Genomic DNA, 26,127 nt, shown 5'->3' with positions numbered 1-26,127 from the left:
GACAGCTCCCGCTCCGAGACCCCTCGGAGCGCGCTCCCGGCGCTGCCCATCGCCCGGCGAGGCCAACAAAGCAAGGCGAGGGGCGGGGAACGTCTGAAAAAAAAAAAAAATCAGACGGCGAGTCAGATTTTCCTCCCGAAAGCCTCAAAGTGTCCACGTCCTCAAAGCATGGAACCAATTTAGCGCCGCCGCCTTCCTCTTCCCTCCCTCCCTCGCCCCCCGCCCCCCCCCGACCCCGCAGCCGAGCAGCGCGGGGATGGGGCCGGTGAGCACGTGACAGCGCTGGGAGCCGCGCGGGCCCCGCGGTCGCCGCGCGCCCATTGGCTGCAGCGCTGCCGGTGCCTCGCAGCCGCGGGACCCTCCTGCGGTATAAGTAGGGCGGAGCGGGGCTTGATTAATTTAGCATCCCGGGCAGCAGGTTTCTGCTAAGTTTGGAGTTACTCCTCGCGACTGTATGCCCGCGTCCTGCACGTAATAGCCAACCACGTCCGGGGGCTCTGCAACACAAGGAGTCTGCATGTCTAGCAAGTAGACATGCTCAGCTTTGTGGATACGCGGATTTTGTTGCTGCTCGCAGTAACTTCATACCTAGCAACAAGCCAACGTAAGTTCTTTCCGCTTGTTCGTGGCATGGGTGGCGGCAGGGGGTGGCTGTCCCGCTCTGCGCGCTCCGGAGACCCTCTCTAAAGCTGCCACCTCCGTCTCAGAGCGGCGCCTCTAGTTCAGAACTACCAACGGATGGCAAAAGGCCAACGAGATAACACTCCCCCTCCAAAAAAAAAAAAAAAAAAAAAAAGAAAGAAAGAAAGAAACAGAAGACGCGCTCGCATCCCAAGGAGCACGCAGAGCTCTCTTCCAGGTGCAGAGGCACAAAGTCCTGGAGCAGAGTGCTGGCCGGGATGCACCCGCTCCGCGCTCCCCGGACCGGGCGCGGCTCTTCCCGTCCCTCCGCCGCTTTGTGCCGCGTCGCCGTGCGCCATGGCGCCGCCTGCCGGCCGAGCGTGGAGCGGCCGCGCAGCCAGTTCCCAAGAACGGGGGTCCTCGCTGTCCTCGGGGGTCTGCTGAGAGGGAAAGGCGTTACGAGGCAGGAGAGGAGAGGACGAGCAGGGATATCAGCTCCTGTTGGAGATTTTAAAGGGTTCTGCTCCCTGGCATGAGGATTTGGTTCTCCCGCGCTTTGCTGTGGGAGCAGCGCAGTCCCTCTGCACGTACATCGATAGGGAGTCTCCCCCACACGCGTGCCCAGGGGAGAAGCGCACTTTTCCCTTGCCTTTCGCCGTGCAGCACTCAGGGAAACGCTGCCCCAGCCTCCCCGCTTCTAAGAAACTGCTTTGCGGGGGGAGGGGGAGGCTGGCTGCGTTACCCGACAAGGACCCGGCCGAGCTGCCCGTGGCCGACGCCCAAGAGCTGCGGCGAGATCGTGCCCGGCGGGGGGCCCCGGTTGAGGCCCAGAGCGCTGCGGGCCGCCCTCGGCCCCTCGCCTCCCCCTGATGACGGGCGGCGGTCGGAGCGCCTCAGCCGGAGCTCTTTGGGTGGCTGAGGGGGCTCGGCTGGGAGTCCCACATACCCCCTGTGCCACCATCACCTGAAACCAGCCACTTTTTGCTATAGGCAATCTGTAATCCACTGTACTTTAGCTTAGTGTTGTTCTGCGCTTCAGTATTGCCTTCTTTTGCTGCATGAACAGCTTACATTTATTGTAATAATTCATTGCTCAAGTGGCACTTTATAAGGGGGAGGAATGTCCAAAAGCCAGAGAGTAACGCGTCAGGTTACTGGCACTGAACTGTGGTGTGAAGTGTTTCAGCCAAAATAGATAATTTGCTGCTTTAAATTTGGAAAACAGGCTTTGAAAATCATTTTCTCCAACGAATTAGCAAAAGCATTCTTCGTAGTAAATAGCATGCAAAGAAAATTGCCTTCCATTTGGTGGGTGACAGCTTCAGATAGTTCTCTGCTCTACACAAAGATGTTTTACAGGGAATACTGGAAATAGATGTTCTTTAACATTCTCCATAAGAGTACAAGGGGCCGCTTATATTAAAATTTGAAGTTACCCCTTCTAATTAATATCTTCATGTATGTCATGTCTAGGTTTATTGAGCTGTTGCATGTACGTGTGAAAATGTATATGTGGTTGTTTTGTTTTGTTTTTTTTTAGATATGTATTTCTAAGCACATTTAAGGGAGGATTGTAGAAAATGTTGCTTTAATTTCATTTAAAGATCTGTTTTGATTTGGGAAAATATAACAGTCATGGCTGTGGGTTCACACAGCTTGAGATAATGGCATTAAGAGAAAGCAATTGCATTAAGAAGGTTGACAAAAATCACATTTTTATTCAAAAACATTGAAGTATAAACCTTTTAAAAGAACGGGATCCACATTCTAATTATCTCTTTTTTTTTTCTTCTTTCCCTTCCTTCGGCAGATGTGAGTGAGGTCAGTATGATTCTTTTTTAATCTAATATCTAATCTTCAACTTCCGTTAAGAAGCCAGACTACCTCGTCAGGGCAGTATTACGTAGTAACCTTAGTTCCCAAGGTGGCCCTGGAAAGATACCAGTCCTGAAGGGCTTGCCTGGAAATGTACCCACCCCAATTTCTGCAGTGGGCTGGCCTTTTTGAGGGACTGCCTTCATAGGTGTAAAGACCATGAGGAGAAGTAACAGAGCATTGGTGTTCGGGCATCATACCTGGCAGTTTGGGGTGGAGAAGGCGAGTCTTCAGGCTAAATTTCATTGCACGGAAGGATTATGAGAGAACTCAGGTGTGATTTTCATTTATGTTATATTTGTAGGCTATAATAAGTATAAAATTGCCATCCTTCAACAGAAGTTTCTAATGTAGGTACATATATCTTTACTATATAATAAACTCTTAACCTTGCTAGTAATTTAAAAAGCATAGGGTATACTTAAATATAGGGTGCTGACAGAAATTGTAGGGTTGAAAGGAGATAAAATAGAGTACAAACTTAAATTCTTTTTTTTTTTTTTGAAAGGGATAATTTGTACCTTTTGTTTCTAATTCTCTGCCTTGTCTCTTCCAGGCATCTGCAGGGCGGAAGGTAAGCAGCTTCATTTTTCTTGTGTGGACCTGTAGATGACATCAAATATTCCTGAGCAAAGCAATATTTTGTGGAATGTTGGATGACAAAATTGACTAAAGTCATTATTTCCCAGTGCTCACTGAGATGAGCAAGATGTAAAAAGGAGAACAGTGGGTGCAGTAACTTAGCAAAATGGTAAATGCAGGTTTTGGATTTAAACTGCTGTATCCAAGAGAAGAACTAAGCATACTAAGAATCCAACTGCATCAAGAAAGGATTCTTGTTCAGCAAGAGTTCTTTTGGAAGGGTTTCATGAATTGAACAGTACAGCACTATCTGTACAGATCTGAAAGGCTAAGTAGATAACCATTTCATTTTGAAAAGTCTTGTTATTAAATAACAGACAGTTACTCAGTAGAGAACAAAACAAACTGTGTCTGTACTTCTGTGCAGTGATACTTCAACTGATGTAGTGATGATAGTAACTAATCTGTTTCTAGTAGCATCTTGAGGTCAAAGATATACTATGGAAAATAAGCGTAGGACCTATCTGTGCAGTTTTCTTTCCCTGTTTTCATGTACATCAATGATTCTTCATGTGTCTCTTTCCCGGTATTATCCTGGAAAATTTCCGTGGTAACTGATAAAATTCTATTTTCTTCCAACAGGGCCCTAGAGGAGACAAAGGGCCACAGGGAGAAAGGGTAAGGAAGTAGACTGAGATTCAGTTATTTGTGGTCTTTGAATAGTTATTGGAAGATCAGTAGGAAAAAGCTAAGTTTAGCTATTAGTGAGTTTAATGTTACTTTAGAAGCTTACAAGCTCAATTTAATTAAAGAGAAATCAAATTATCTATGTACCAATGCTAACCCTGGCAATATCTCACCAACCTTACTTACTAGTCATAACTTATAACACAATAACTTATAGTTATTGTGCCTGATCAGATGTGATTCAGTTTGGAGAGCAACCTAGCGTTCCAAGTGATGGTTTGAAAAGCTTTTTTCCAACTGCACCAGTGGAAATAGTGCGTGAAAATGCAGAAGAGAAAGTTGTTGCATACAGATGCTGTCTTTGAACAGGATAGGATAAAGAGAAGCTCTTTACATAAAACCCAAATAGACAAAGACCATTCTTCGAAGATCATTCAATTCCTGTATCTCCAAAGGTAGCTTGGAAAAGCTCTTCTGTTGATAACTATTAATGAAAACAGATGTTGTACCATTGAAGATTTTTGTAAATGTAGCCATAGATGGAAGTGGTTGGATACTTTAATTGTGATGTCCATTCATATTGCTAATACCTGCTTTTCTAATTTGCTTCTGCATCACTGCTACTTTTTGTGAAGTTGTATTCTGAAATTCATGTCCTTATCTGAGTAGTGTGTGGTTATGTATTTTTTGGTATCATCTTCTGAAAATGAAAATGCCTGTTACTGATAGGAAGCTATTGAAAGTTTCTTAGGTCTTAGTATGCAGACAAACATAATGAGAGCTGCTAGGAAGAGTTTATCTATGTGGTCAGCTGGATATTTGCTTTGGACTACCACTGACTAAATCTGTTTAATGTGATGAGGTACATACTTTGTTCTGAAGATAGCAAGTCTAATTCTGTTTCTTTTGAAATCTGTAAGATTTTGAATATGGGTTTTAGCTAGCTCAACTCAGATGCTTCATCTCAAATACTGTGATAGCGAACCTTGACCAGCTTTGTGCATTGAGAGTGATAGAGTGTAAAGGCAAATATTCAGGACCAAATATATGTCATTTCAAGTTGTAGGAGTGGTCATTACAATGATGGCAGAGTGGTATTGTCAAATCCAGTAGAAAGGCAGTATTTTGTTGTGGTCGGATTTGCAGTTTTAGCAGCAAGTAATCTGAACCAGCATTTGACTTGTTCTGGATCTTTGTTAGTTCATGCTTTTAGGGCTGACCTGCCAGTGCTCAGTTTGTCAGGGAAATTTTTTAGCTCCCACTAACAGTGTCTGACAGGCTGTATGGGTCCATATGGGTAACCTGGTCTTCATGGCTCCAGGCTTTTGTTGCCTCTCAGTTTGGAGGTTATTAGTACAGATCCAATATTACCTTTATAAACCTTCTGAAAAATGGCACTATGGTGTATATCTGAAATGAGGAGTGGCAAGGCAGTGTGAACTCAGGATATGCTCATTTTCAGATGTTAGCCATATATTGAGATTGTGCATATAGCTACAGTGTGTGCCGTAGGTACCTGGTTGTCTTATCACTGCAGAGGCTTCATGAGCTACTTCTAATGCTCACTTTATAATCCTCGTTTTGTCTCCAGGGTCCACCAGGTCCACCAGGCAGAGATGGTGAAGATGGTCCACCAGGTCCTCCAGGCCCCCCTGGTCCTCCAGGTCTTGGCGGAGTAAGACATCCAAACTTTTTATTACTGAAATTGATAATCTCTGCTTTGTGACAATTAAATGAATACTTACTGGGAAACACTGACATTGAACTGGGGAGTAGAGGAAGCAATCTTGTGTGATTAGCATGAGATTAGTGGTCTGAGTTCCAGTGGAACTCTTCTTAGGATCTGTATCTTCCTCAGCAGCTTTGGATTCTAGATTCAACAGTCTTATGCATAGAAGCAAATCAATCTTGTTTACCAGCATTTAATTTGCTCCACCATAATGTGTTATGAGTTAGGAGTCAACTCAAAGCCTCTGCTGTTACATGGAAGGGCTGTTATGTTCAAGAGAAAACAACTGTACGGGAATAAGCTGGAGAAAAGTACCCTTAAGCTATGAGTCCATCCTTAGAAGTCAGCACCTCTCTTCCTTTAGAATTCTTTGTATCTATCTGTATTAATACTGCAAACATTAAGTGGACAGGTGTATATACACCTTCTGCAAAAGCGTCTGTTGTGTATGCTCTGAAGAACGCTGGCTTTAACTCTTTGCTTGACATTAGGCAGAGAGCACGAAGACAATGGTTTTTTTGAATGTTACAAATCCTCCTGCATAGAAGAATACACTTCCCTTCAGAGCGAATAGCTAAAATTTATTTTTGTATTAGCAGACCCCAACTGTTTTTATTAGTTTTTCTTATTTTAATATGCTAATAAAACAAGCAAGAAAAAGATTTTCAATCGTGTTGCATGTGACTTTTTTCCATTTTAGTGAAGAAGGCTAGATGTGTGTTTGTCTATAAGATTAAAAAGTGAAAAATCCAGTGCAGTGTTTCTAAGCCTGCATGCTCCACAGATTTTATTGAAGCTGATGGGCCCTCTTCGTCCAACACTCTGTCAGGGGTGGGCTGTAAATTTTACTTAAATAATGTGGGAAAAAAATACACATAACTTTTGTCATTGGAAATTACACAGAATTATTTAAGAGATTCAAGAATATTTTCAATTTTTTAATGGACATTGTACCTACATACTTTATTTTTCAGTTCACACTATTTCAGGGCCTGTATGTCACTACTTGGTAGATAGTTGAGGCCAGTGTGTGAAAGGGCCTTCCTAATGAAATCAAGTCTTTCTGGAAACAGATGAATAGAAATGTATTTGTAATAGGGTCGTGTTTACTGAGTTTTAAATGTGTTGCTTCAACATACTGTCTAGCAAATGAGATGATGGATACATGTAGAATGGGGGTTATCAATGCTTTCGAAAGTAGAAATTGTAATTATTATTTCAAATTTCTGTCATCTACAGAATTTTGCTGCTCAATATGATCCATCTAAAGCGGCTGACTTTGGCCCCGGACCAATGGCAAGTATATGATTTAACACTTGGTAACTTGTGTAAACACGTATTTAAGTCTACTCCAGCTGTGTTAACTCAAAGCATGGTTTTAAAACTAGTGTTTTGATCCCATATGTAGTCAGGTTGTAAACTTATCCCTAGATAGAGCACAACATGAAGTGTCTGATAACAGTCTTAGGACTGTGTCCTCAACTTGAATATAGCACTACTATATTCTCATTGCAATTTCATGAATCAGTGAATATCAATCTGACGTCAGATAGCAATGCAACAGCTTGATACAGTGTACTTCATCTGTGCTGAGACAGGAGAATTCTGTTTTAGGAATGAGATCAATTGTGAAGACACTGACTACAGGAGACGTTTCTCTAGAAAGTAACTCAATATCTCAGATCCAGTTGGTGACCATTTTTTCTCCCAGAGGCAGGGAGACAGAGACAGGGGAGGTTTAGGTCAGATATTAGGAGGAAGTTTTTCACACAGAGGGAGGTGACACACTGGAACTGGTTGCCCAAGGAGGCTGTGGATGCCCCATCCCTGGAGGCATTCAAGGCCAGGCTGGATGTGGCTCTGGGCAGCCTGGTCTGGTGGTTGGCGACCCTGCACACAGCAGGGGGTTGGAATTAGATGATCTTTGAGGTTCTTTTCAACCCAGGCCATTCTGTGGTTCTGTGATGGTTCTATGATGATTCTATGAGTCTGTGATGATTCTATGACTCTGAGCCATTGAAAGCTAGCACTTGCTATCTAGAATCTATGATTCTATAGTTGTATGACTTGCTACTACAAGGCTATTCTGAGGAGCAATCTTTGCCAATTACTGTATATGATGTTGACATCTAATGTGTGTACTACCTCCTTACACAGATTTCTAACCCTTGATGATGTTAGCAAGAATTTTTCAGTGCATATAGACAGCAAAGCTATGGGTTAAGTTTGCCTATCTCAATAACATTACAGACAGTGAGTCTGATGGGTGGGTGAATAGCATGATGAAAGCTGCCCAGGATTATTCTGGTCAAGTATCTATTACTATTCCCCAAAATATTATAATTAATTGTTGAAATTATGTTGACCTGCATTTAGATAATAACTGTAGGAATACAGGATAATTTTTAATCAAGCTTGGCTTTTGATGTCTGACAGTAATATAGGTGGCTATTTGGGGTGTAACAACTCTAAGCTCTAATTTTTTACTCAGTGAGGGTTCACCAACAGAAAAAGCAGTAAATTCTACCTCCTTGAGGGATTTTTTAACTTCCTGAAATCAAGTGAAAAATGTGAGAGAGGGAAAGCAGAAAAGAAAGGGAAGCAATTATGGAATGTACCCTGTGAACAGACTCAAAGGGCTTACGCAGGATAGATGATTCAAACTGTCCAGAAACAAGTTTGGATTAGTTTCTTGACTAGAATTAGTGTATACAACTATAGCTATAGCCCTTTACTGCATTAGCTTTCCAAAATGATGTGCAAGTCTACCAGTTCCTAGTAACACTGACATTTATGCACATTTCTTTTCCTTTTTTTCTTCTCTACTTTTTTAATTATCCTTATTTCAGTATCTCTTCTTGAAAGTTGTGACAAAATTGACAGGCCCCAAAATACAGCCGTTCATAATATGTCATTATGACCTTTAAAGTCTGGAAGCTCATTCCTGAGAAAGCAATGAATATACAGGAATGAGCCAGTGTGTGAAAGCATTTGTTAATGAGCTACAATAGAATGAGATGCCTGACCACAAGGTTCTCGGCCATAATGGCACATTCTGAATCATCTCACAGGATTCACTGGCATCAGATCTATTTGTATTTGGACTGCCTTTGCAAATTCATGCAGATCTTTTAACTTCCTCAAATTTGATTTGAATGTTCCACACTGGAAATTACCATTTTTACCAGAATTTTAGGAACATCAGAACAGGTATTATAGATGAGTTTGTGTAGTAGTGTTTGGGTTTTTTTTTTAATTATTTATCTTTCCTCCCTAGGGTTTAATGGGACCTAGAGGCCCACCTGGAGCATCTGGACCTCCTGTAAGTACAGTCAATATTAATCAGTATAAGGATTTTTTTCATACCTATCAAATCACAAAGTAGCTTGTTCAAACGCTAACAAATCTCCCTTCCTGTCTAGGGTCCTCCTGGGTTTCAAGGTGTTCCTGGTGAGCCTGGTGAACCTGGTCAAACAGTAAGTACAGATTTCACACAGACACTATTAGCATTAGAAATAATCAAAGATAGGTTTGTAATGCTTAGACCTGCTACTCCCATCCACTTACTTGTTCTTGAATGTTCAAATTGGATATTTCTGTTACAGAAGCAGAGATGAACATTCATATTCACTCCTTACAAAGTGCAAAGGCAGTTAGTGTCTAAGGACCTTGAGTTGGTTCAGTCTGCTATGTCTATACTAAAGTCAGAAACCAGGGAAGAAACTCATCTTGCTTGACATAATGCTCAATCTATTTTTAACAGGGTCCCCAAGGTCCTCGTGGTCCCCCTGGTCCTCCAGGAAAGGCTGGTGAAGATGTAAGTCATTAAGTTTTTCATCTCTTTCAGGGCTGTGATTCAGTTCTAGCATTAAGTTGTTAAGCTAAGCATTCTATTGGCTATCACTTTTACATTGTTCTGTAATATTTGATAGAATAAATAAGCCCCTGAAATGATTATTTATTAGTACAGAAGATGCTGTCTGTTGGGAAAAATGGATAAATTTAAAATCTCTCCAAATACATTGGTTCCTGAACATAGGGAAAGAGAAGCTCCCAAGTTCTCTGCTTATTGAAAGAAATCTTTCCTAATGTATTTTCTTTTTTAAAAAAGCTTTATGTTATTCTTTTATGAAATGAACTTTCCCTCTCAGTGTATTTTTACTCTACTTTTTAGGGTCACCCTGGCAAACCTGGAAGACCTGGTGAGAGGGGTGTTGCTGGTCCTCAAGTAAGTAGTGATCTACTGTCTGTTACATGAAATAGTACTCATATCAATTAAACTCTAATGGTATTTCTGAATTGCTCTCCATAAACAATCCATTAATATCCTTTACATGGATTAATCTCAGCATCTCTGTTTCATTTCTTATTTTCAAGGATATTGTGTAGTTATGTTTTTGTTTTGTTTCCTGCCCCCTCGCCCCTCTTTACTAGTAACAGAGGTAAAATAGCATGCTAACATAGCTGTGATGTCACAGGTTAATTAATAAAATTTCTGGGATTCAGAACTGGGAAATGAAGCTGATTATTGTTAGAGCGGAACAAGGCTGATCATGGGATTGCCCTTTCTCTCACTTGAGTGAGCAAGACCCCAATCTACTCGCTAACATTAATGAAAGACACATGGTTTTTCTTTTTCTTTATTCTTTAACTGTGTATAACATGAGAGACAATCCTTCGTGTTCTGTGTCTTTTTAGGGTGCTCGTGGCTTCCCTGGAACTCCTGGTCTGCCTGGCTTTAAGGGAATTAGGGTGAGTATGTGTGTACTTCTTCCCTGAATAGTTAACTGACAGCACTTCAAGATACTGAAAACCCTGGAAGATCCCCTTGTAGTTAAAAGTATGTATTCTAAATGCATTAATATCTTTGAAGTTTTGAATATTTCCTATCAAAAGAGAATGACAGTTTGTGTATAGCATTTAGTCAGAAAGTATATACTTAACATTTAATTTTCTACTCAATATAGGGACACAATGGTCTGGATGGTCAAAAAGGACAACCTGGTACTCCTGGCACCAAGGTAAACTTAAGATCTGAAAATGCAGGATGCATTTGTAGCTCTTTCTGAAGAAATATGTATGAAATCTTCTCCAATTGATCTTCAGTGTTGTCACTGAATATTGCCCAGCTGCAATAATCTGGAAGTCAGCAGGTCATGTAGGACAAATAGATGCAACTCAAGATGAGAAATCATGTTAGGGCCTTTTTCTTGAGTCCTCAGTCAAGTAATAACTGTTAATGAGTGTGGGTTCCTAATAATTGCCTTTATATAGACTGTAGTTGGAGTTCAGGTGTTTTCTCTAAAGCACGTTAAAATGAGAATCTAATTTGTCTAGAAAGCTCTGCTGTGTGATACATGCTTTAGTGTAAGGCTTTCTGCTAAAACTTTGGATAAATGCAGTGCTCTCATGAGTTAATGCTACTCGATTTTCAGACTTCTTCCTTTTTGTCTTCCTCAGCTTAGTACATGTTAGAACACTGTGCTTAAGAAAGCTTTCCTTAAACGTGATCTAGAAACATTTAGTAAGCTCTTCCTCTCAATTTCTTTATCACTCCCACTTCAGTGCCTGTTAGCTGTGTTCTTAAAAAAACACTACTGCTTTTTTGGGTTGTAGGAAATTTTAATGTTGGTGATTCATTCACAGTAGGTCTGCATTCAAAAACTTTTAATGTAACAATGTAGGGGTCAAATTCTAATCCTCATTGTTGCTTGTTTACAAGAGCTTAGCACTACTTGCTTATAGTTATTAACTGTACCCTGGTATTTTCCAATATCACTGCAACTTGTTAAGCTCCAGAAAAAGTTTGGTAATGAGACAGATACCAAGCACTCTGTCCAATCTTGGGAGACTAAAAGCAGATGAAGTAAATAATTAAGTGAAGGAACAGTTATTAGGAATGCTAGTTTAAGTGAAAACACAAGTATGATGTTTGATTTAATTGTGATTAAGGCAAAAACTTCTACAGTTTGCAGCATTTAAGGCTTGGAGCTTTCAAATATGCTCAGGATTCTGGTGCCCTGGAACAGACTTTGTCACTATAGGCCAGTCTAGACAAACTGTGAGCTTACTGAGAACTCCTAATATTAAGGGAGATAAGTCATGTTCTAGTAGTTTCACTCATATCAGTATGATTGGTCATAAGAATTTGACTCAGATACTGCTGTCTTATTTTTAGTCATTTGACAGCACAGATTAGGAATTTTGTCACCTTAACCTAAAGCAAAAGAAATTATTTTCTTTCTCTAGCTAAAAAAAAAAAAAAAGTTGCAGTTTGATCAGAATTGGTAGTTGACAGTTCTCTAGTCCTATCTCTTAGGTGTGTGCTACAGATATACAGATATAACAGAATGAAGAAAGGGAGTAAAGACAGCTGAGATTGGCAAGTGAATCAATTTGCTCCAAGCCTTCTCTTTTAGGAGGATTTCAGCTGGCTTTGCTCCAGTGTATAATGGGACAGTCACAGCCTCTGCACCATTAGGAGCCCATGTTCCATTATTCTATGCAGTGCTACAGCAGACAAGAACAGTAGAATACAGCAACTGAATATTTCCTCTTTAGCTGGCTTTGTGCTGTCAGTCCAAGGAATTCTTTGAGTAACTTAAGCATGGTAATTTTTTCTTTCATAGGGAGAACCTGGTGCCCCTGGTGAAAATGGTACCCCAGGACAACCTGTAAGTATTTAGTGCTGCTGTGGAAAATCTGATAGGTGTGGCTTAGCCAGCATTTTGGCCAATTATTTTCATCAGTGGCAGTCCAGCTGGCTAGATGCTCTAATGTAATGATACATTAATATTTCAAACAGAATTGTTTGATTGCAATCCACTTTGCATAGGAGGACTTAGCAAGTGAAATAACTCTGTATGTTTGTTTAGTAGACAGATCTAAATGAACTAATTTCTCTTTCAGGGCGCTCGCGGTCTCCCTGGTGAGAGAGGAAGAGTAGGCGCCCCTGGTCCAGCTGTAAGTGGCTTCCCAGCTGTCCACTGGTACCAAAGATCAGCCCCTTACTGTGGCTTTCTCTGATCGTTGGCTGTTGCCTGTCTCTACTCACTGTGTTCTCTGCTTACAGGGTGCTCGTGGGAGTGATGGCAGCGCTGGGCCCACTGGACCTGCAGTAAGTTCCAGACTTGATCTTTAACAGCTTAGCTCTGTTAGGCCTTATGCCCATCTTTCCATTCATAGAGAACTTTTCAGGCCTCAAAGAAGTTGATTGTGTGGGTATTTTGTTGCTTTATAGGTTGCCACAAAAAGCATTCAAAAACTGTAAGTTCTTTGCAGACAACGTGCTGTGATCCTTGGGATTTATTGTAAACCCATCTATATCTATAGCACAAAATATTCTCTCATTTACACTGATGAATTCATCATAGTAAAAGAGCTGGTGAATAAAATCCTTATTTGCACCAGTCTAACAGAAGAATTCTCCTCCCAAAATTAAAGATTATACCTTTTAAAAGGCAGCTTTAATGCATATGTTGCAAATGGCTAATACTGCATATATTCTAAAGCATTACATTCATTCTATGACATGAGTTTGCACCTGCAGTACAGATTTACCCTTTTTACAGGAGTTAGTGTTGCTGTTGCACACCACTGATTTTAGTAAACCTCATTTATTTCAGTGGCATAAATGTGTGTACATATAGTTTCAAAGCTGTAAAAAATTAAAAAAAAAAAAAAAAATTAAAAAATCAGAAATAGGCCAGAATAGCTTTTCCTTCTAGCCTTCAAAATGTACATCAGTGATGCAGCCATACACGATCCTGTCAACTTTACCAAGAGTTGATTCTAATGCTCCTCATCACAGCAAACATCTGCCATCCTTCAGCAGAGTAGGAACGTTAGCAGAATTATGAATTTCAGTCCAGTCCTGCTATATAGGGCATTCTAAAATATACATGATTGAGCATTTAAAATGCAGTCACATAGATACCTTAGCCCAGATCGGATGTTATACTCTGTAGAAGATCCAAACTGCTTTAGCTATGTTGAAGGTAAATGAAGTACCCTAGGAAAAATAATCTGATGCTGCTCTGATTGGACAGCAATAGAAATTTGTATTGGGTTTTGGTGTCCATACCATAAAGTTATTTTGCTTAGGTCTTCATGTTGCAAGCATTCTGTAAAGGATTTTTTTCTTTTAAGCAAGAACAAAAATACTGTTATTCTCCTTTGCCTCTGGGAATTTAAGAAGAAGAGTCACCATAATAGAAATTCAGAACATTTATATTTTCATAGGTATTTTACAGAGCATTTAATCTTTTTTCTTTGCTTCTGCAAAACCAGTGAGAATGCCACGTACCCAGTTATCGAACACCAGGAGCCAATTCCTCTTCATTTTGTAGGCTGACCTATTTTATTCCCTTGGATCCATGTAGCAGTTCTACAATAGGTATTAGCTCACAAAAGCAGATATCAATCCCCAGTAGCTATGAATGAGTTTCATGTTTTATTAAACATCAAAGAAAAACTATCCCTTTGTAGTACTATGCATTAAAGGCTAACAGGCAATGAATCCCCTAATGTCTTTTCTCTGTTGGTGTCTGAGTACTGTATGCTAAGAAGCTTGTCCTATCATAAACATAAATCTCATAGCAATCACTAGATACAGTAGCCTTGGCAAGCTGAAATGCTGCTGCTTTTGCCGTAAGAGAGGTTTAAGCACACTAACTGCCTCAAACTGTATATTTCTGGGTATGAATCAAGATTTCTAATTCATTCATATTTTATAAGCAACTCCTATCTTCATTAGCTGTTAATTGATCCAATTTCTTGAATCCATGGACATTCTTAATGACCTTAATATAAGTTGGGTCAAGCACTATCTTGCAAAGAGATGCAGAGATCTTACTAGTTCTCTTGTCTTGTGTGAAGAAGGAAAAACGCTATCTGCAAGAATGGACTCTTGCAATAGATCAGACCAGTTACTGGTGTGAAAGTGCACACAGTCATCCCTATACTGTAAATGTGTTAGAAATGGCCACTCTAAAACCAGTGTTTGCAGGGTGCAGCACTCCTCCTCATTTGTTTAGGGACAGTACAGCAAGGCATCTTGTCTTGCAGATACCTGTCTGTCTATGATGCCTATCCTCTGTTTATTCTTTCTCAGGTGTTTGGCTTCATTGCTTAATTCGTTTTTACAGATACACTGCAAATGTTTCTTCTGCATTGACTTTACTCTCAACTGTTTGTAGTGAACCAAACCTGTCAGTTTAGAGTTGCAAAAGGCAAATAATGTGTCATTGTGCAGAAATGTCTAAGTAAATGTGCTTTTTTAAAATTTGTTTATTTCAGCAAAATTCTTGTCATTTATTGAAAGCCTTTGCTCAAATGCTTCCCTTTGGTTTCATAGGGCCCCATTGGTGCTGCTGGTCCTCCAGGCTTCCCGGGTGCTCCTGGTGCTAAGGTATGAATGTCTGCTTATGCAGCTGCATTTGACAGTTAATACAAAATGTGGTAACTAGTACTGTTAGGCAGCAGAAATCACCTGATGTGGTAGTACCATCTTGTCAGCTACAGGTCAGAATGAGGAAGAATTCCAACAGTATTTGGAGGAATATTTATATGAATGCTGATATAGTTATTAGTTATTCCACAGCTGATACACACACACACATTGAAAAGTTCACGTTATTTAAAACCGTATAATATCAGTGGAAGAAGTAACCTGCTTTGGGATCCAGGGCGTGATCTATTCCAGAAGTTGGCTGTATTGTCTTGTATTTTGGATGTACATCTTCATCTGTCACACATATAGAAAAGATCAGGAGGCCAGCATAGCCAGCAAATCATGTCTGGAAGCTGTAGCTATGATTGAGTTAGGAGGGAGCTGATTCAAATAATAGATGCTGTGCAGGTGTAACCTAATTTTTCACATCTTACATGCTGTGGTTGTATACACCTTTGAAAGGTGATGTAGATCATGACAAATAAACGAAGTAGCAGTTTACATCACTTGACATCAGAAGAGGAGGGTAAAGAAGCTTTAGTTGTGTATCAGGCTCCTTCCAACCTGAGTTCTTGAAATTGATGGAGAAATTAGATGCAGTGGTGAAACAGTATTTAAACTTTTCAGGTTTTGGGCAGTATCATTTCCTTCTTGTCTGATTCTTGGTTGATCTTCATGATTCAGTTCCATAATAGATTTGGTGAATGCAAGTTTCTGAGATTGGTATCAAGAATCTTTTTCCCTGCTATTTACACCACTGAGCACTAGCCTGTAGTTCTCTGACCAGGTGCAATTTGCATCCATGCAAACAACAGCTTATGTACAAGGTAACTGTCAATTAGGGCTCCTACACATTGAGACATCTTATGCCACTGCTGGAGACTCATCATTGTAGAGAAGACTGGAATCTTAATTCTAATTTTGTAGGTTAGCTTTCTGTAATAATGCAGATATGCTGATCATCTGTTGTTCCATGTTGTCCATCAGCTTTGATGGGATCTACCTATTTTTACCAGCTTCAGTGCCTTTAAATTCCAGTAAAGGCTTTCAGCCTCTTGTTCCCCTAGACTCTGAAACAGGAACCTATATTGGATTGTCTTACAATGTCAGGCTAATTAAATTACTTTGCAATTGCCCTAACACTCTGGATACTGATACAGAGCTTTACCCTTTTCTCAAACAGGGTGAAATTGGACCTGCTGGTAATGTTGGCCCTACTGGTCCTGCTGGTCCAAGAGGAGAGATTGGACTTCCTGGTTCCAGTGGTCCTGTTGGCCCTCCTGTGAGTATCTTGCCAGTCTTTATCTATTGTCAGATGGATGCATTTGAGACTTTGAATTAACCAGTATAATTTTTTTCTGCCTCAATAGGGCAACCCTGGTGCTAATGGTCTTCCTGGGGCTAAAGGTGCAGCTGTAAGTATAGCCATGTGCATACTTATTTGCTTTAGGAAAAAAAAAAAACACACAACATTTCAGTTAATGCATCAGAAAAGATAATGAGCTTACGGTAAGTTTTCTCTGTGTTGAACAGGGTCTTCCTGGTGTTGCTGGTGCTCCTGGTCTGCCCGGTCCCCGTGGTATTCCTGGTCCTCCTGGCCCTGCTGGTCCAAGTGGTGCTAGGGGGCTTGTTGTAAGTGACTGTCTCCTGCATGTCTTCATTTGAAAACTGGATACAGCATCCATCACTGTGAAGTATTTCTTCCAGATTTGAGACATCTAATGCAGACACTTCTCTTGCTTCAGTATAATTAAGCATCTTAGCTTGTTTCTGTCTCTCACTGAGACTGAAGAGGTTTACTTTGTACTCACTTTGGCTGCAAGAACTGTTAAGCTCTGACCCTCTTGATGGTATCAACAGAGATGTAATAACAGTCTCACAATCAGACCCTCAAGAGGTATCCTTAGTACAGGAACCAGCCCAAAGTGTTTCTTAGTTCAAGTACTGTAATTTCTAAATATCTTCAATGTATTTGTTTTCACGCCCATTAAGCCTAAAGTACAGCTACATTAACTGACTATGTCAGAGTAGAGTCAGGCATGACACTGGGTGATTAAAGATATTTTTGATTCATGAAAATGTACAGGTAAGATTTATAGATAAAGAACTTCAGAATGGTGCTTAATCCTAGGATCTCTTTTTATGTTGGACTCTAGGGTGAACCAGGCCCTGCTGGTGCCAAGGGAGAAAGTGGTAACAAGGGTGAGCCTGTAAGTATGGCAATTTGTGAGTGTTGTTTCAGTGAATAGATTTCACAGTACCTATAGCTCAGCATCTGATTTATTCTTTTCGTCTTTTGGCTGAAATAGGGTGCTGCTGGCCCCCCTGGCCCTCCTGGTCCAAGTGGTGAGGAAGGCAAGAGAGGCAGCAACGGTGAACCTGGCTCTGCTGGTCCCCCTGGCCCTGCCGGTCTAAGAGTAAGTTTTCTTTTCGTGTTCCAGAAGTAAAAGCAAAAAGGAAAGAAGAAATACAGCTGTATTCACAAAGGCAAATTGAATAATTATAAATGACTAAATTTGTGTTATTGCAACTAGACAAAGGCCATTTTGCTATTCTGAGCCTTTTGATTTGTTGGGACCAACCCTATTTTTGCTTGCATTAATGCTGTTTATTATCTTATCCCTGAATTAATTATAGGTTGCTTAATGGTGTTATCCATTGATTAGTATTTAGAAAATTAACATTGATTTTGCTATAAAGCTTCATAATGAGATATAAGTGCTTGAAAGAAATAGTCAGCTGACTTGTAATGTGAGAGAAGTTTAAACCCAGTATCTTCAAGGGTGTCTGTAGTATGCTTATCACTGGGCCAGGAAACAACATAATGGCTTTCAGGAGGCACATAGCTTTGTGCAGGTCCCTTTTTCACTGGAAGAGGCTAGGAAAAAAGGCTATGCTTTCATCAGTTTTTTTTATGGTGGAATTAAGAATTCATTATTGCACCTTGCATAGGTTGTACAGAGTCCAAGAGAAGCTAGTAACACTGCAGAGATGTGCAGTTGAAACACCTGCCAGGTTGGTGATCCCAGCTGTTGGCCAGACAAGCTGTTAAGATTGTGCTAAACACTGAAAATGCTCTCATAGAAGCAGATTAGAGTATAGAGAGATGGAAGGGAAATGAGAGGGATTTCTTTCACAATATGCATTTGCGCTTATATCGTATTTAGCAGACTTTCTTGAAAAGCTGAAAGTTAGCTGGCACTCCACCTCATAGGAACATATTTTTCTTTCCCTTTTTAAATTTGATTTGTATTCACTTGTAGGGTGTGCCTGGATCTCGTGGTCTCCCTGGAGCTGATGGCAGAGCTGGTGTCATGGTAAGGCTTATCTGAGTCATTTCTAAACCATCTTCTTTCACATACAAATGTGTGATACTTTTTGCTACCTTTCTACTTTTATTTACTTCTTCTGTTATTAGGGACCTGCTGGTAACCGTGGTGCTAGTGGTCCTGTTGGTGCTAAGGGTCCTAATGGTGATGCTGGCCGTCCTGGTGAGCCTGGTCTTATGGGTCCAAGAGTAAGTTTGAACTGTGCAAAAAGAAAACTACTTGCATTTTGTGGACAAAATTATTCAGAAATCCAATTGCAGGAAGTCTAGTCATGCCACAATTAAACTATTTCTATCAGCCCACTGAAAAAACATCTGTGAAGAAATGATTAAGCAGCATCAAAATGTTTATTGAAATTCATTTCTTTAGTATGTGGTAGCATCTAATAGCCTTGGTCGTGGAGCAGCATTCTCTTGTACTGGATATTCCACTGACTTGTTCTGCTTGTTATTATTTACAGAATGGAACCATTAAGATCACAGTTGAGGTGTATATCTCCTCAGTGATATGAGATGACTGATCTCAATTATTTCAATTTATTTTGCTAATGATTTCACTGAAAACAGCCATCCACTTTAGTGGTTCTGGATCCACCTGGATTATGCACATGTCAATGACTTTTGTCCTTTTAATCTTTTTACCCTTTGTACCCACCTTTCATGAAGAGAGTGTTTTCACTGAATTTGTGAACTACTGAGGGTCTGCAAACTTTCTGCTAACGTAGAGCCCAAATGAGCTTATCTAAGCAAAACACACTAACCTCATTTTTTGTGTGCCTGGAAGCACACACCACCAAATTAAACTTCAGTTTAGATGAGATGTAAACTTGATAGAACATACAGTCCCATTTATGTGCATGCAAACACATGCATGAATTTGTAAAAAAAAAAAAAAAAAAAAAAAAAAAAAAAAAAGTGGCTTAAATGTTGGCTGGTTTGATTGCCTTCTAAAAACATGAAACCTTTCCTTTCTCAGGGTCTCCCAGGTCAACCTGGAAGCCCAGGTCCTGCTGGCAAAGAAGGTCCTGTTGTAAGTACTCTGGTTTTAATTGTTTCCCCAGTGCATACAAAGCATCAATGAAGATTTAAGAAGCAGAAATCTGTACTCTAATACAGCTACTTAAAACCAGTGAGATTCTACTACTCAATTACTCAGATGTGTAAAAAGACTTTCCATTCATTTCTGTGGGTCTTAGACGGGGTCTTTGTCCTGGAAGGGGAAGAAAAAATACAGAGCTCTGTAAAAAGAAGAAAAAGGGAGGAATGCAGGTGCATGTGATATATGATCAGTGCTTAAAAGTTAAATGACAGTGACTTTCTGTGAGTACACTTTTCTCCACTAGTCATTTCATAGGTGTGTTTTCTTTTTCTAGGGTTTCCCTGGAGCAGATGGTAGGGTTGGGCCAATCGGTCCAGCTGGTAATAGAGGTGAACCTGGCAACATTGGATTCCCTGGACCAAAAGGTCCCACTGTAAGTATAATAGAGAAAGTTTCTTTTTCTATTTCCAGACTAAGTTGTAGGTCCCCAACTCTTAACAGCCAAATGCATCTGCATATTCCTGTACTATATTGAATGGCATTTGCTCACTTTCAAGAGTTCTTTCTTAAATTGCTTCCCAATTATCTAAAATACAGATAAACAGTAATATACTTAATTGGGAATGCTTGGACACTGAAGTGACAAGATTAATAATGTCTGTATTATCATTTCTTTGTGTCCATTTTTTCATTTCTGTATATACAATTCAGTAAAAGTTCTGTGGAAGTTGGACATGAAATCTTTGTCTTTGGAGCACAATCCAAATCTCATTCACTTTAGAAGAAAAGCTACCATCAAGTTTCACTGAGGCTCTTGATATGACCCACAGATGAAACAGATAATAGTTTTCCCCAGATGTGTGGTGCTGCTGTGCACACGTGCACACATAGGTATTAGTGTATTACATACGAAACTGCACAGCATATCAGGAGCTTGCATTACTTTCTCAAAAATAATCAAACGGAGTTTGGAAAAGACAAAGTACTTATTTGCATTATTGCTCTTCTCTGATTCAACAAGCCAGATGCAGTTTGTGGCTTTTTAAATTAATGTTACAATGAATCCTTCATCAGGGAAGTATCACCTTCTATCCAGTAGTATAATCTGATTAACTTCCTTTTTTTCTTTTTTTTCTCTTTGACCTTCAGGGTGAACCTGGCAAACCTGGTGAAAAAGGCAATGTTGGTCTTGCTGGCCCACGGGTATGTGAATATGTCTTCTTTATCAACCTCCAGAGAGAAAAATGTAGATTTTCAAGGCCTCTTTTATAAGATAGCATTGTCTTGTAAAAGCATGAAGGGGTGACGAAACAGGAGAGTACTTTGGAATGCATTCACATAGCTTCGTGTCAGTGGAGACTGTTACTTGAAGACTAATATTAGTGCAAATGAAAATTACTCTTGTTAGATATGGATTAGGTAATTAATTATTGGGTATTAGCTTCCTATAAAAAAAGGAATAAATAGCAATTCCTTTGTAAATTTTTGTGGAGAGTGTATAGTTTCTATCTTACTTTGTAATTTTTCAGCGCTTTCCTACTGATAAATGGAAGATTTTGTAAATCTCAACTAAGGAATCAAATAATTGATCTGTTCTGGGGAAAAAAATGCCACCTATTTGCCGGATTTCTGTATCTGTAATTCCAAAGGATTTTTTGTAAGGATAAATGCACTGCAATAACATAAAATTACCTATTGTAATTTAGTTTTGTAAGCATCTGTATTACCTTCTGATAGTGAAGCTCTTATGAGCAAATGGGTAGGTTGAAGAAGCATAGGGCTTCAACTTAAATGTAGCAGTATGAGTTCAAAATAAGCAACCAGAGACCTTTGGTTTTGGCACAGAAGCACTTTAGACAGATACTACTCATAACAAATAAAAACTTTGATAACCGCTTTCTGCTTGAACATATTTAGGGTGCTCCTGGTCCTGAGGGAAACAACGGTGCTCAAGGTCCTCCTGGTGTCACCGTAAGTAACAGCCTCCACACAAATCCAATTTGTGATTTATTTTTCATCACTATGACTTCTGATTTTCAAATTCATTTTCTTCTATCCAGGGCAACCAAGGTGCAAAGGGTGAAACAGGTCCTGCTGGCCCTCCAGGCTTCCAGGTAAGAAGCTATGTGCTCTGCCCTACTTTACCTATTTTTTTTTTTTTTTACAAAGCATAAAGTTCTTCTGCCTTAACTTTATTTGCATCCTTGTTTCTTTACACTTAGGGTCTGCCAGGTCCCTCTGGTCCAGCTGGTGAAGCTGGCAAACCAGGAGAAAGGGTGAGTAGCAGATACAGTACTGCTCAAGTAAAGGCATGTATTGCATAAGCCTTTTGTTAACAACTGTGGTGAAGCAAGAGTCCATTGAATCCATTTGCCAAAATGGATCTGTGTTATATGCAGAGTTTAATAATCCCTTTTGTTAAAATTAGCCACAAATGGAGAAGGTCCTTTGGCACTTGGAGCATACTTCCTTTCTTAAAAGTTCCTTTATGAAAAGGAAAAAAAGCAGTCCTTTGCTTTTGAGGCCATAAACAACAATAAAACATCCCCCATAAAAGACAAGCCAGCACATGAAGAACGTTGTATTCCAGATTTCCTTTGAAACAGGCAAGGTTCAATCTAACCAGCATTACTCCAGTTGCATGCCTTTGCTCATCTGCTGAAGTTCAGTGGGTTTACATGGCATACAATGGAGATAACTTGGCGATAATTCAGGCACCAGATTCTGCACAGCTAGTGTGTGATGGAACCTGCAAATTGTGCATCCTGTGCATCGTATCAGTCGTTCAAGTTGGTAGTTAATCATTCTGTGATTCAGTGTGAAAGTTTGTGCTGCATATGCCTGACCAAAGAGCTTGAAATTTAGTAACTAACTCCCTTCAGATGAGAAGTGCATCTCTTAGCGTGTGTGCTCTGAGATTTTGTGCAGTTATATGAAAACAGTTTATGTATCTAAAAAACTGGTTTTAGTCTGAAGATTTTTCAACATACTGCTGAAATTTGAGAAGCATTTCTATTTACTGCTAATTAACAAAGTTCAAAAGTTCAATGTGAGCTAATAAGTCTGCTCTTGAAATAAACTTTATCAATCCATCTCTTCTCTTCTAGGGTCTCCATGGTGAATTTGGTGTCCCTGGTCCTGCTGGCCCACGGGTGAGTGACTCATCTGAAATCTAGTAGACACTTGTCTTCGTGCAGTGTTTAGAATTAGTATGAACTGTATGCACTTACAAGTTTCTCAAGACAAGCTACTTTTCTCAAGTATAGAATATCATGTATTGCAGTGGACTGCCTGGAAGCAGAATTTTTAATGCTCTTTCTGCTTGTCAGGATATACCTGATCACACCATACAATAGTTGCCACTGTTAATATCCTTCTGGATAAGGAATACAAGTACTACCCAAGTAATGATGTCCTGATGATCTGGTTAAATACGTTTTTTATGTTAACTTAGCAGCGGGAATATGAGTGACAAAAAAACAGTCCTACAGTGTTGCAGTGAGGCTTAGTGCATATGAGAATTTTAACTCCATTGTCATCTACCCAAAGGGGTAGATTTATGAGCCTCACCAATTTTGTTATACCACCCTTGCTAGCCAGCTTCTGCCTCCCATGTGGTGGTGTTGTGAATGAAAGGTAGGCTGAGTCCAGAGCCTGGAATAGTCATTATAAAATACTGCCCTCAGCTCTCTTCACTCCTGAACTGTGAAAAAAGGGTTGTGGAGAGCCTCCACAGAGCAATAGGGAGTCAGCTCTCACATTCCAGTTTATAGAATGCTCAATTATTTATTTGCTTTCTGAATCTTTATAAAAAGTTGATATTTAAACTATTCTTCCTCTTTTCTCTCACTATAAGCATTCTGCCTTCCTGACTGAATGTACTTGTGAGTGACAAATACTCCCATTCATTCTTACGTCAGTCAGCTGTGAGGCTGTTAGTAACCATGTCTTCTTTAAAATTTCATTTTGCTAATCTATCCAGCCCAAGCTCCCTTCATCATTGTAGCAGCAGTTAACTGTCTTTGCTCTAGCTTGATGTTAAGCATCGTGTACTCATCTGATTGTATTTCATTCAGTATTCCAAATTAGGTCTTAGCAATGTTCAGTATAACAGAATTAACACTTCCTAAAAATTCCACAGTGCTTGCATGAGGTCTCACTGGTGCTTTTCAGAGTGTGCCATCTCTCCTTGAGTCAGTTATTTGATCGCATTACAGTTCTTGCTCTAACCCCCACATTCTCTCATGTAACTGAAAATTTCCATTATGCCCTATCAGATTACTCACTGCTTTTCAGCTTGATTACGCTGGGATAATCCAAGATTTCTTTGTTAGTGAAAATCATATAACTACATTTGATAATCTACTGAATCTGAGCCCAGTTTCTGGCTATTTCCAGTTAATATCTTCTTTGAAATGTATCCTTATTCCTGTTATAACGTTCAGGTCACATTAGTAGTTTTTAGCTGTCACCTTTATTTCCTGGTGGCACTTGCCACTGTAAAACCAATTATTTGCCAATTTCTGTGGCCCTCATTTCTCTAGGATCCATTGTCTGACCTGATTGGTACTTTGCTTTATTTGTGTCAAAAGCTAAAGCCAGTTTTTCCCACCAATTTAATGTGCATAATTCTGATATTAACAATGGTTTGTTCAGCTAAAAATGCATCATAGTGTCACTGCTACCAGTTGGTGCTTTTAAACCTTCAACCTACAGAACAATTAAAGGAAAAACTCAAATCAAACTGTCTCTCACAGGGTGAGCGTGGTCTTCCTGGTGAAAGTGGTGCTGTTGGTCCTGCTGGTCCTATTGGAAGCCGTGGTCCATCTGGCCCACCAGGCCCTGATGGTAACAAGGTATGTCTTCTCCAGCTACCACTGCCTCACTACTGAATTGCAGATGAGGGCAGTCAGAAACGTTCTTTACTCAGTATAAATGGTTGCTGCTAACAGGTAATCCACACACATCATAGGTACTGGGCCCTTTCTTCAAGTAGTAAATCCCTGTAACAGCTAGTCCACACTAATATGGATTTTTTTTTGTTTTATCACTGATGAGAGGGAATATGTTACTCTGAGATTTTGGCTAAAATTCATACTAGCCTGTTTATACCCTCCTGGGGAATGACATTCTTGTGTCTGGTAAGCAGTATTTTCCCAAAAACATTAGCATGATCTTCTGCATGGTCTTCTGCCAAATTAAGTGTGGGGCTCAATTTACAAGATCTTCATATGCAGTCTTGCCATGAAGGTTTAGTTTGGAATATGGGACCACAAATCAGAGAGTTCATGTCCAGCGTCTTCACTGAAAAGTTACAGATGCACAATAGCTAGAGACCAAGTGCTACTACTCAGTATATTTACAAGCCAATAGAATATGAACTTATAAGTAACGGAAAAATTGTGTTCCATATTGCAGTATTGTTCCATATTTCACCATTCTTACACAATAACCTGTTGCTGCTAGGGTGAGCCTGGTAACGTCGGTCCTGCTGGTGCTCCTGGTCCTGCTGGGCCTGGTGGAATCCCAGGAGAGAGAGGTGTTGCAGGTATTCCAGGAGGCAAGGGTGAGAAGGTAAGGCTGATGCTCTCTGTGTTATATATACACAGGTCTGGGAGATGCTTGAATTTCACTAACTGAAAAAAATGCAGGTTACCCAAATACAATTTCTGTTTGCTGTGAAATTGTATTTCATGGTGTCTCATTAGTTCTCAGTAAGTAAAGGTTTTGTTGGTCCAACAGAGTGGCAATATTTTGAGGTACAAAGACTGCATTTGATCTTTGCTCAGCATTTGGAATTGGTTTAAGTGGCAGGTAGGGCTTCACAGGGTTGAGTAACAGTGAGCTTACCTTTATGAAAGCAGTGTTAAATCTGAATACAGGCTTTACAGCAGGAATGAGCTTATGGATCATGAAGAACTGAGTGTCATCTGCTTAAATCCGTAATAGCTCTACTCTGATCTCTGATGCAGTAGGTAAGATATATAAATAAATGGCTTAGTGAGAAGTGTTGGTGGTAGGTGGGCAGTTGGACTGGATGATGCTGTAGTTCTTTTCCAACCTTGGCGATTCTATGAAATTACAAAAAATTTTTGATTGTATCGGATGCATGTAATAAAAGCAGGAAACTTCAGCCAGTGCAAGCACTCGCACGGAACCAGACTTCACAGTTTTGTGTAAATCCTGCTGCAAACTCTGATTTATTCATATAATTATCTGTAAAATGGATTTTTACCTTGTTAGGTACACTTTGTTCCAAGTTCTCCTCAGTTCATTATTTAAACTCTAAACTGAGATTTCCATACCTTTAATTGTTTAGACTAAAAAATCTACAACTGCATTTATGCTACATGACTATAAAGAAATTAAGATGAAAATTGCTTGCAACTTTTAATAAAAACTATGTACAGGCATGCAGATTAATGCAGAAGAGTAGGATTTCTTCAAAAAGAAAGAGAACAGAGTGCTAGTCTGAATTATTGACACTACCAATGACCTAGATACTATTTTTGTTATATAAAACATGGCCTTTTACATGACCACTCACGACCTCATTTTTTTTATCAGTTCTTTTCTTGCTTCAAATAGAAGACATAACATAAATCCCTAGGAAGATTTTTACATTTGGTTCTTTTTGTGACCAAAAGAAAAGGGGTTTTGAGGTAGTATTTACGTTCACCAGTTGGAACAGACATCTTAATTTTGAATTTTTAATTCTTGTTACCTGGAAGAAAATTAATAGGTTTATACATAGAATAAAGTAACAATTCTGTCAAGTCACACCAGTCCTTTTTGTCTACACGTTTTATCTTTGT

The 26,127-nt window shown here is 39.9% G+C and overlaps 1 protein-coding gene across 1 annotated transcript in view; it reads left to right on the top strand.

The window, feature by feature from the left end:
- Positions 1-534: 534 nt before the first annotated feature.
- The window catches only part of COL1A2 (collagen type I alpha 2 chain), a gene marked incomplete at both ends in the record, with an annotated part of 37,414 nt that continues 11,821 nt past the window's right edge, over positions 535-26,127 (top strand). The window contains 30 exons of the mRNA XM_079538435.1: positions 535-630; positions 3,721-3,756; positions 5,357-5,440; positions 6,734-6,790; positions 8,772-8,816; positions 8,917-8,970; positions 9,258-9,311; positions 9,669-9,722; positions 10,193-10,246; positions 10,462-10,515; positions 12,124-12,168; positions 12,404-12,457; positions 12,567-12,611; positions 14,850-14,903; positions 16,129-16,227; positions 16,316-16,360; positions 16,479-16,577; positions 17,102-17,155; positions 17,255-17,362; positions 18,209-18,262; positions 18,364-18,462; positions 19,250-19,303; positions 19,647-19,745; positions 20,462-20,515; positions 21,230-21,283; positions 21,373-21,426; positions 21,535-21,588; positions 22,420-22,464; positions 24,070-24,168; positions 24,779-24,886. Coding sequence (XP_079394561.1) covers positions 535-630; positions 3,721-3,756; positions 5,357-5,440; positions 6,734-6,790; positions 8,772-8,816; positions 8,917-8,970; positions 9,258-9,311; positions 9,669-9,722; positions 10,193-10,246; positions 10,462-10,515; positions 12,124-12,168; positions 12,404-12,457; positions 12,567-12,611; positions 14,850-14,903; positions 16,129-16,227; positions 16,316-16,360; positions 16,479-16,577; positions 17,102-17,155; positions 17,255-17,362; positions 18,209-18,262; positions 18,364-18,462; positions 19,250-19,303; positions 19,647-19,745; positions 20,462-20,515; positions 21,230-21,283; positions 21,373-21,426; positions 21,535-21,588; positions 22,420-22,464; positions 24,070-24,168; positions 24,779-24,886 — 1,965 coding nt within the window. The remainder of the gene's footprint in view (positions 631-3,720; positions 3,757-5,356; positions 5,441-6,733; positions 6,791-8,771; positions 8,817-8,916; positions 8,971-9,257; positions 9,312-9,668; positions 9,723-10,192; positions 10,247-10,461; positions 10,516-12,123; positions 12,169-12,403; positions 12,458-12,566; positions 12,612-14,849; positions 14,904-16,128; positions 16,228-16,315; positions 16,361-16,478; positions 16,578-17,101; positions 17,156-17,254; positions 17,363-18,208; positions 18,263-18,363; positions 18,463-19,249; positions 19,304-19,646; positions 19,746-20,461; positions 20,516-21,229; positions 21,284-21,372; positions 21,427-21,534; positions 21,589-22,419; positions 22,465-24,069; positions 24,169-24,778; positions 24,887-26,127) is intronic.

This window comes from Tetrao urogallus (assembly GCF_951394365.1).
Source record: "Tetrao urogallus genome assembly, chromosome: 7".
Taxonomy (NCBI): domain Eukaryota; kingdom Metazoa; phylum Chordata; class Aves; order Galliformes; family Phasianidae; genus Tetrao; species Tetrao urogallus.
This window is presented reverse-complemented; position numbering and strand designations above follow the sequence as displayed.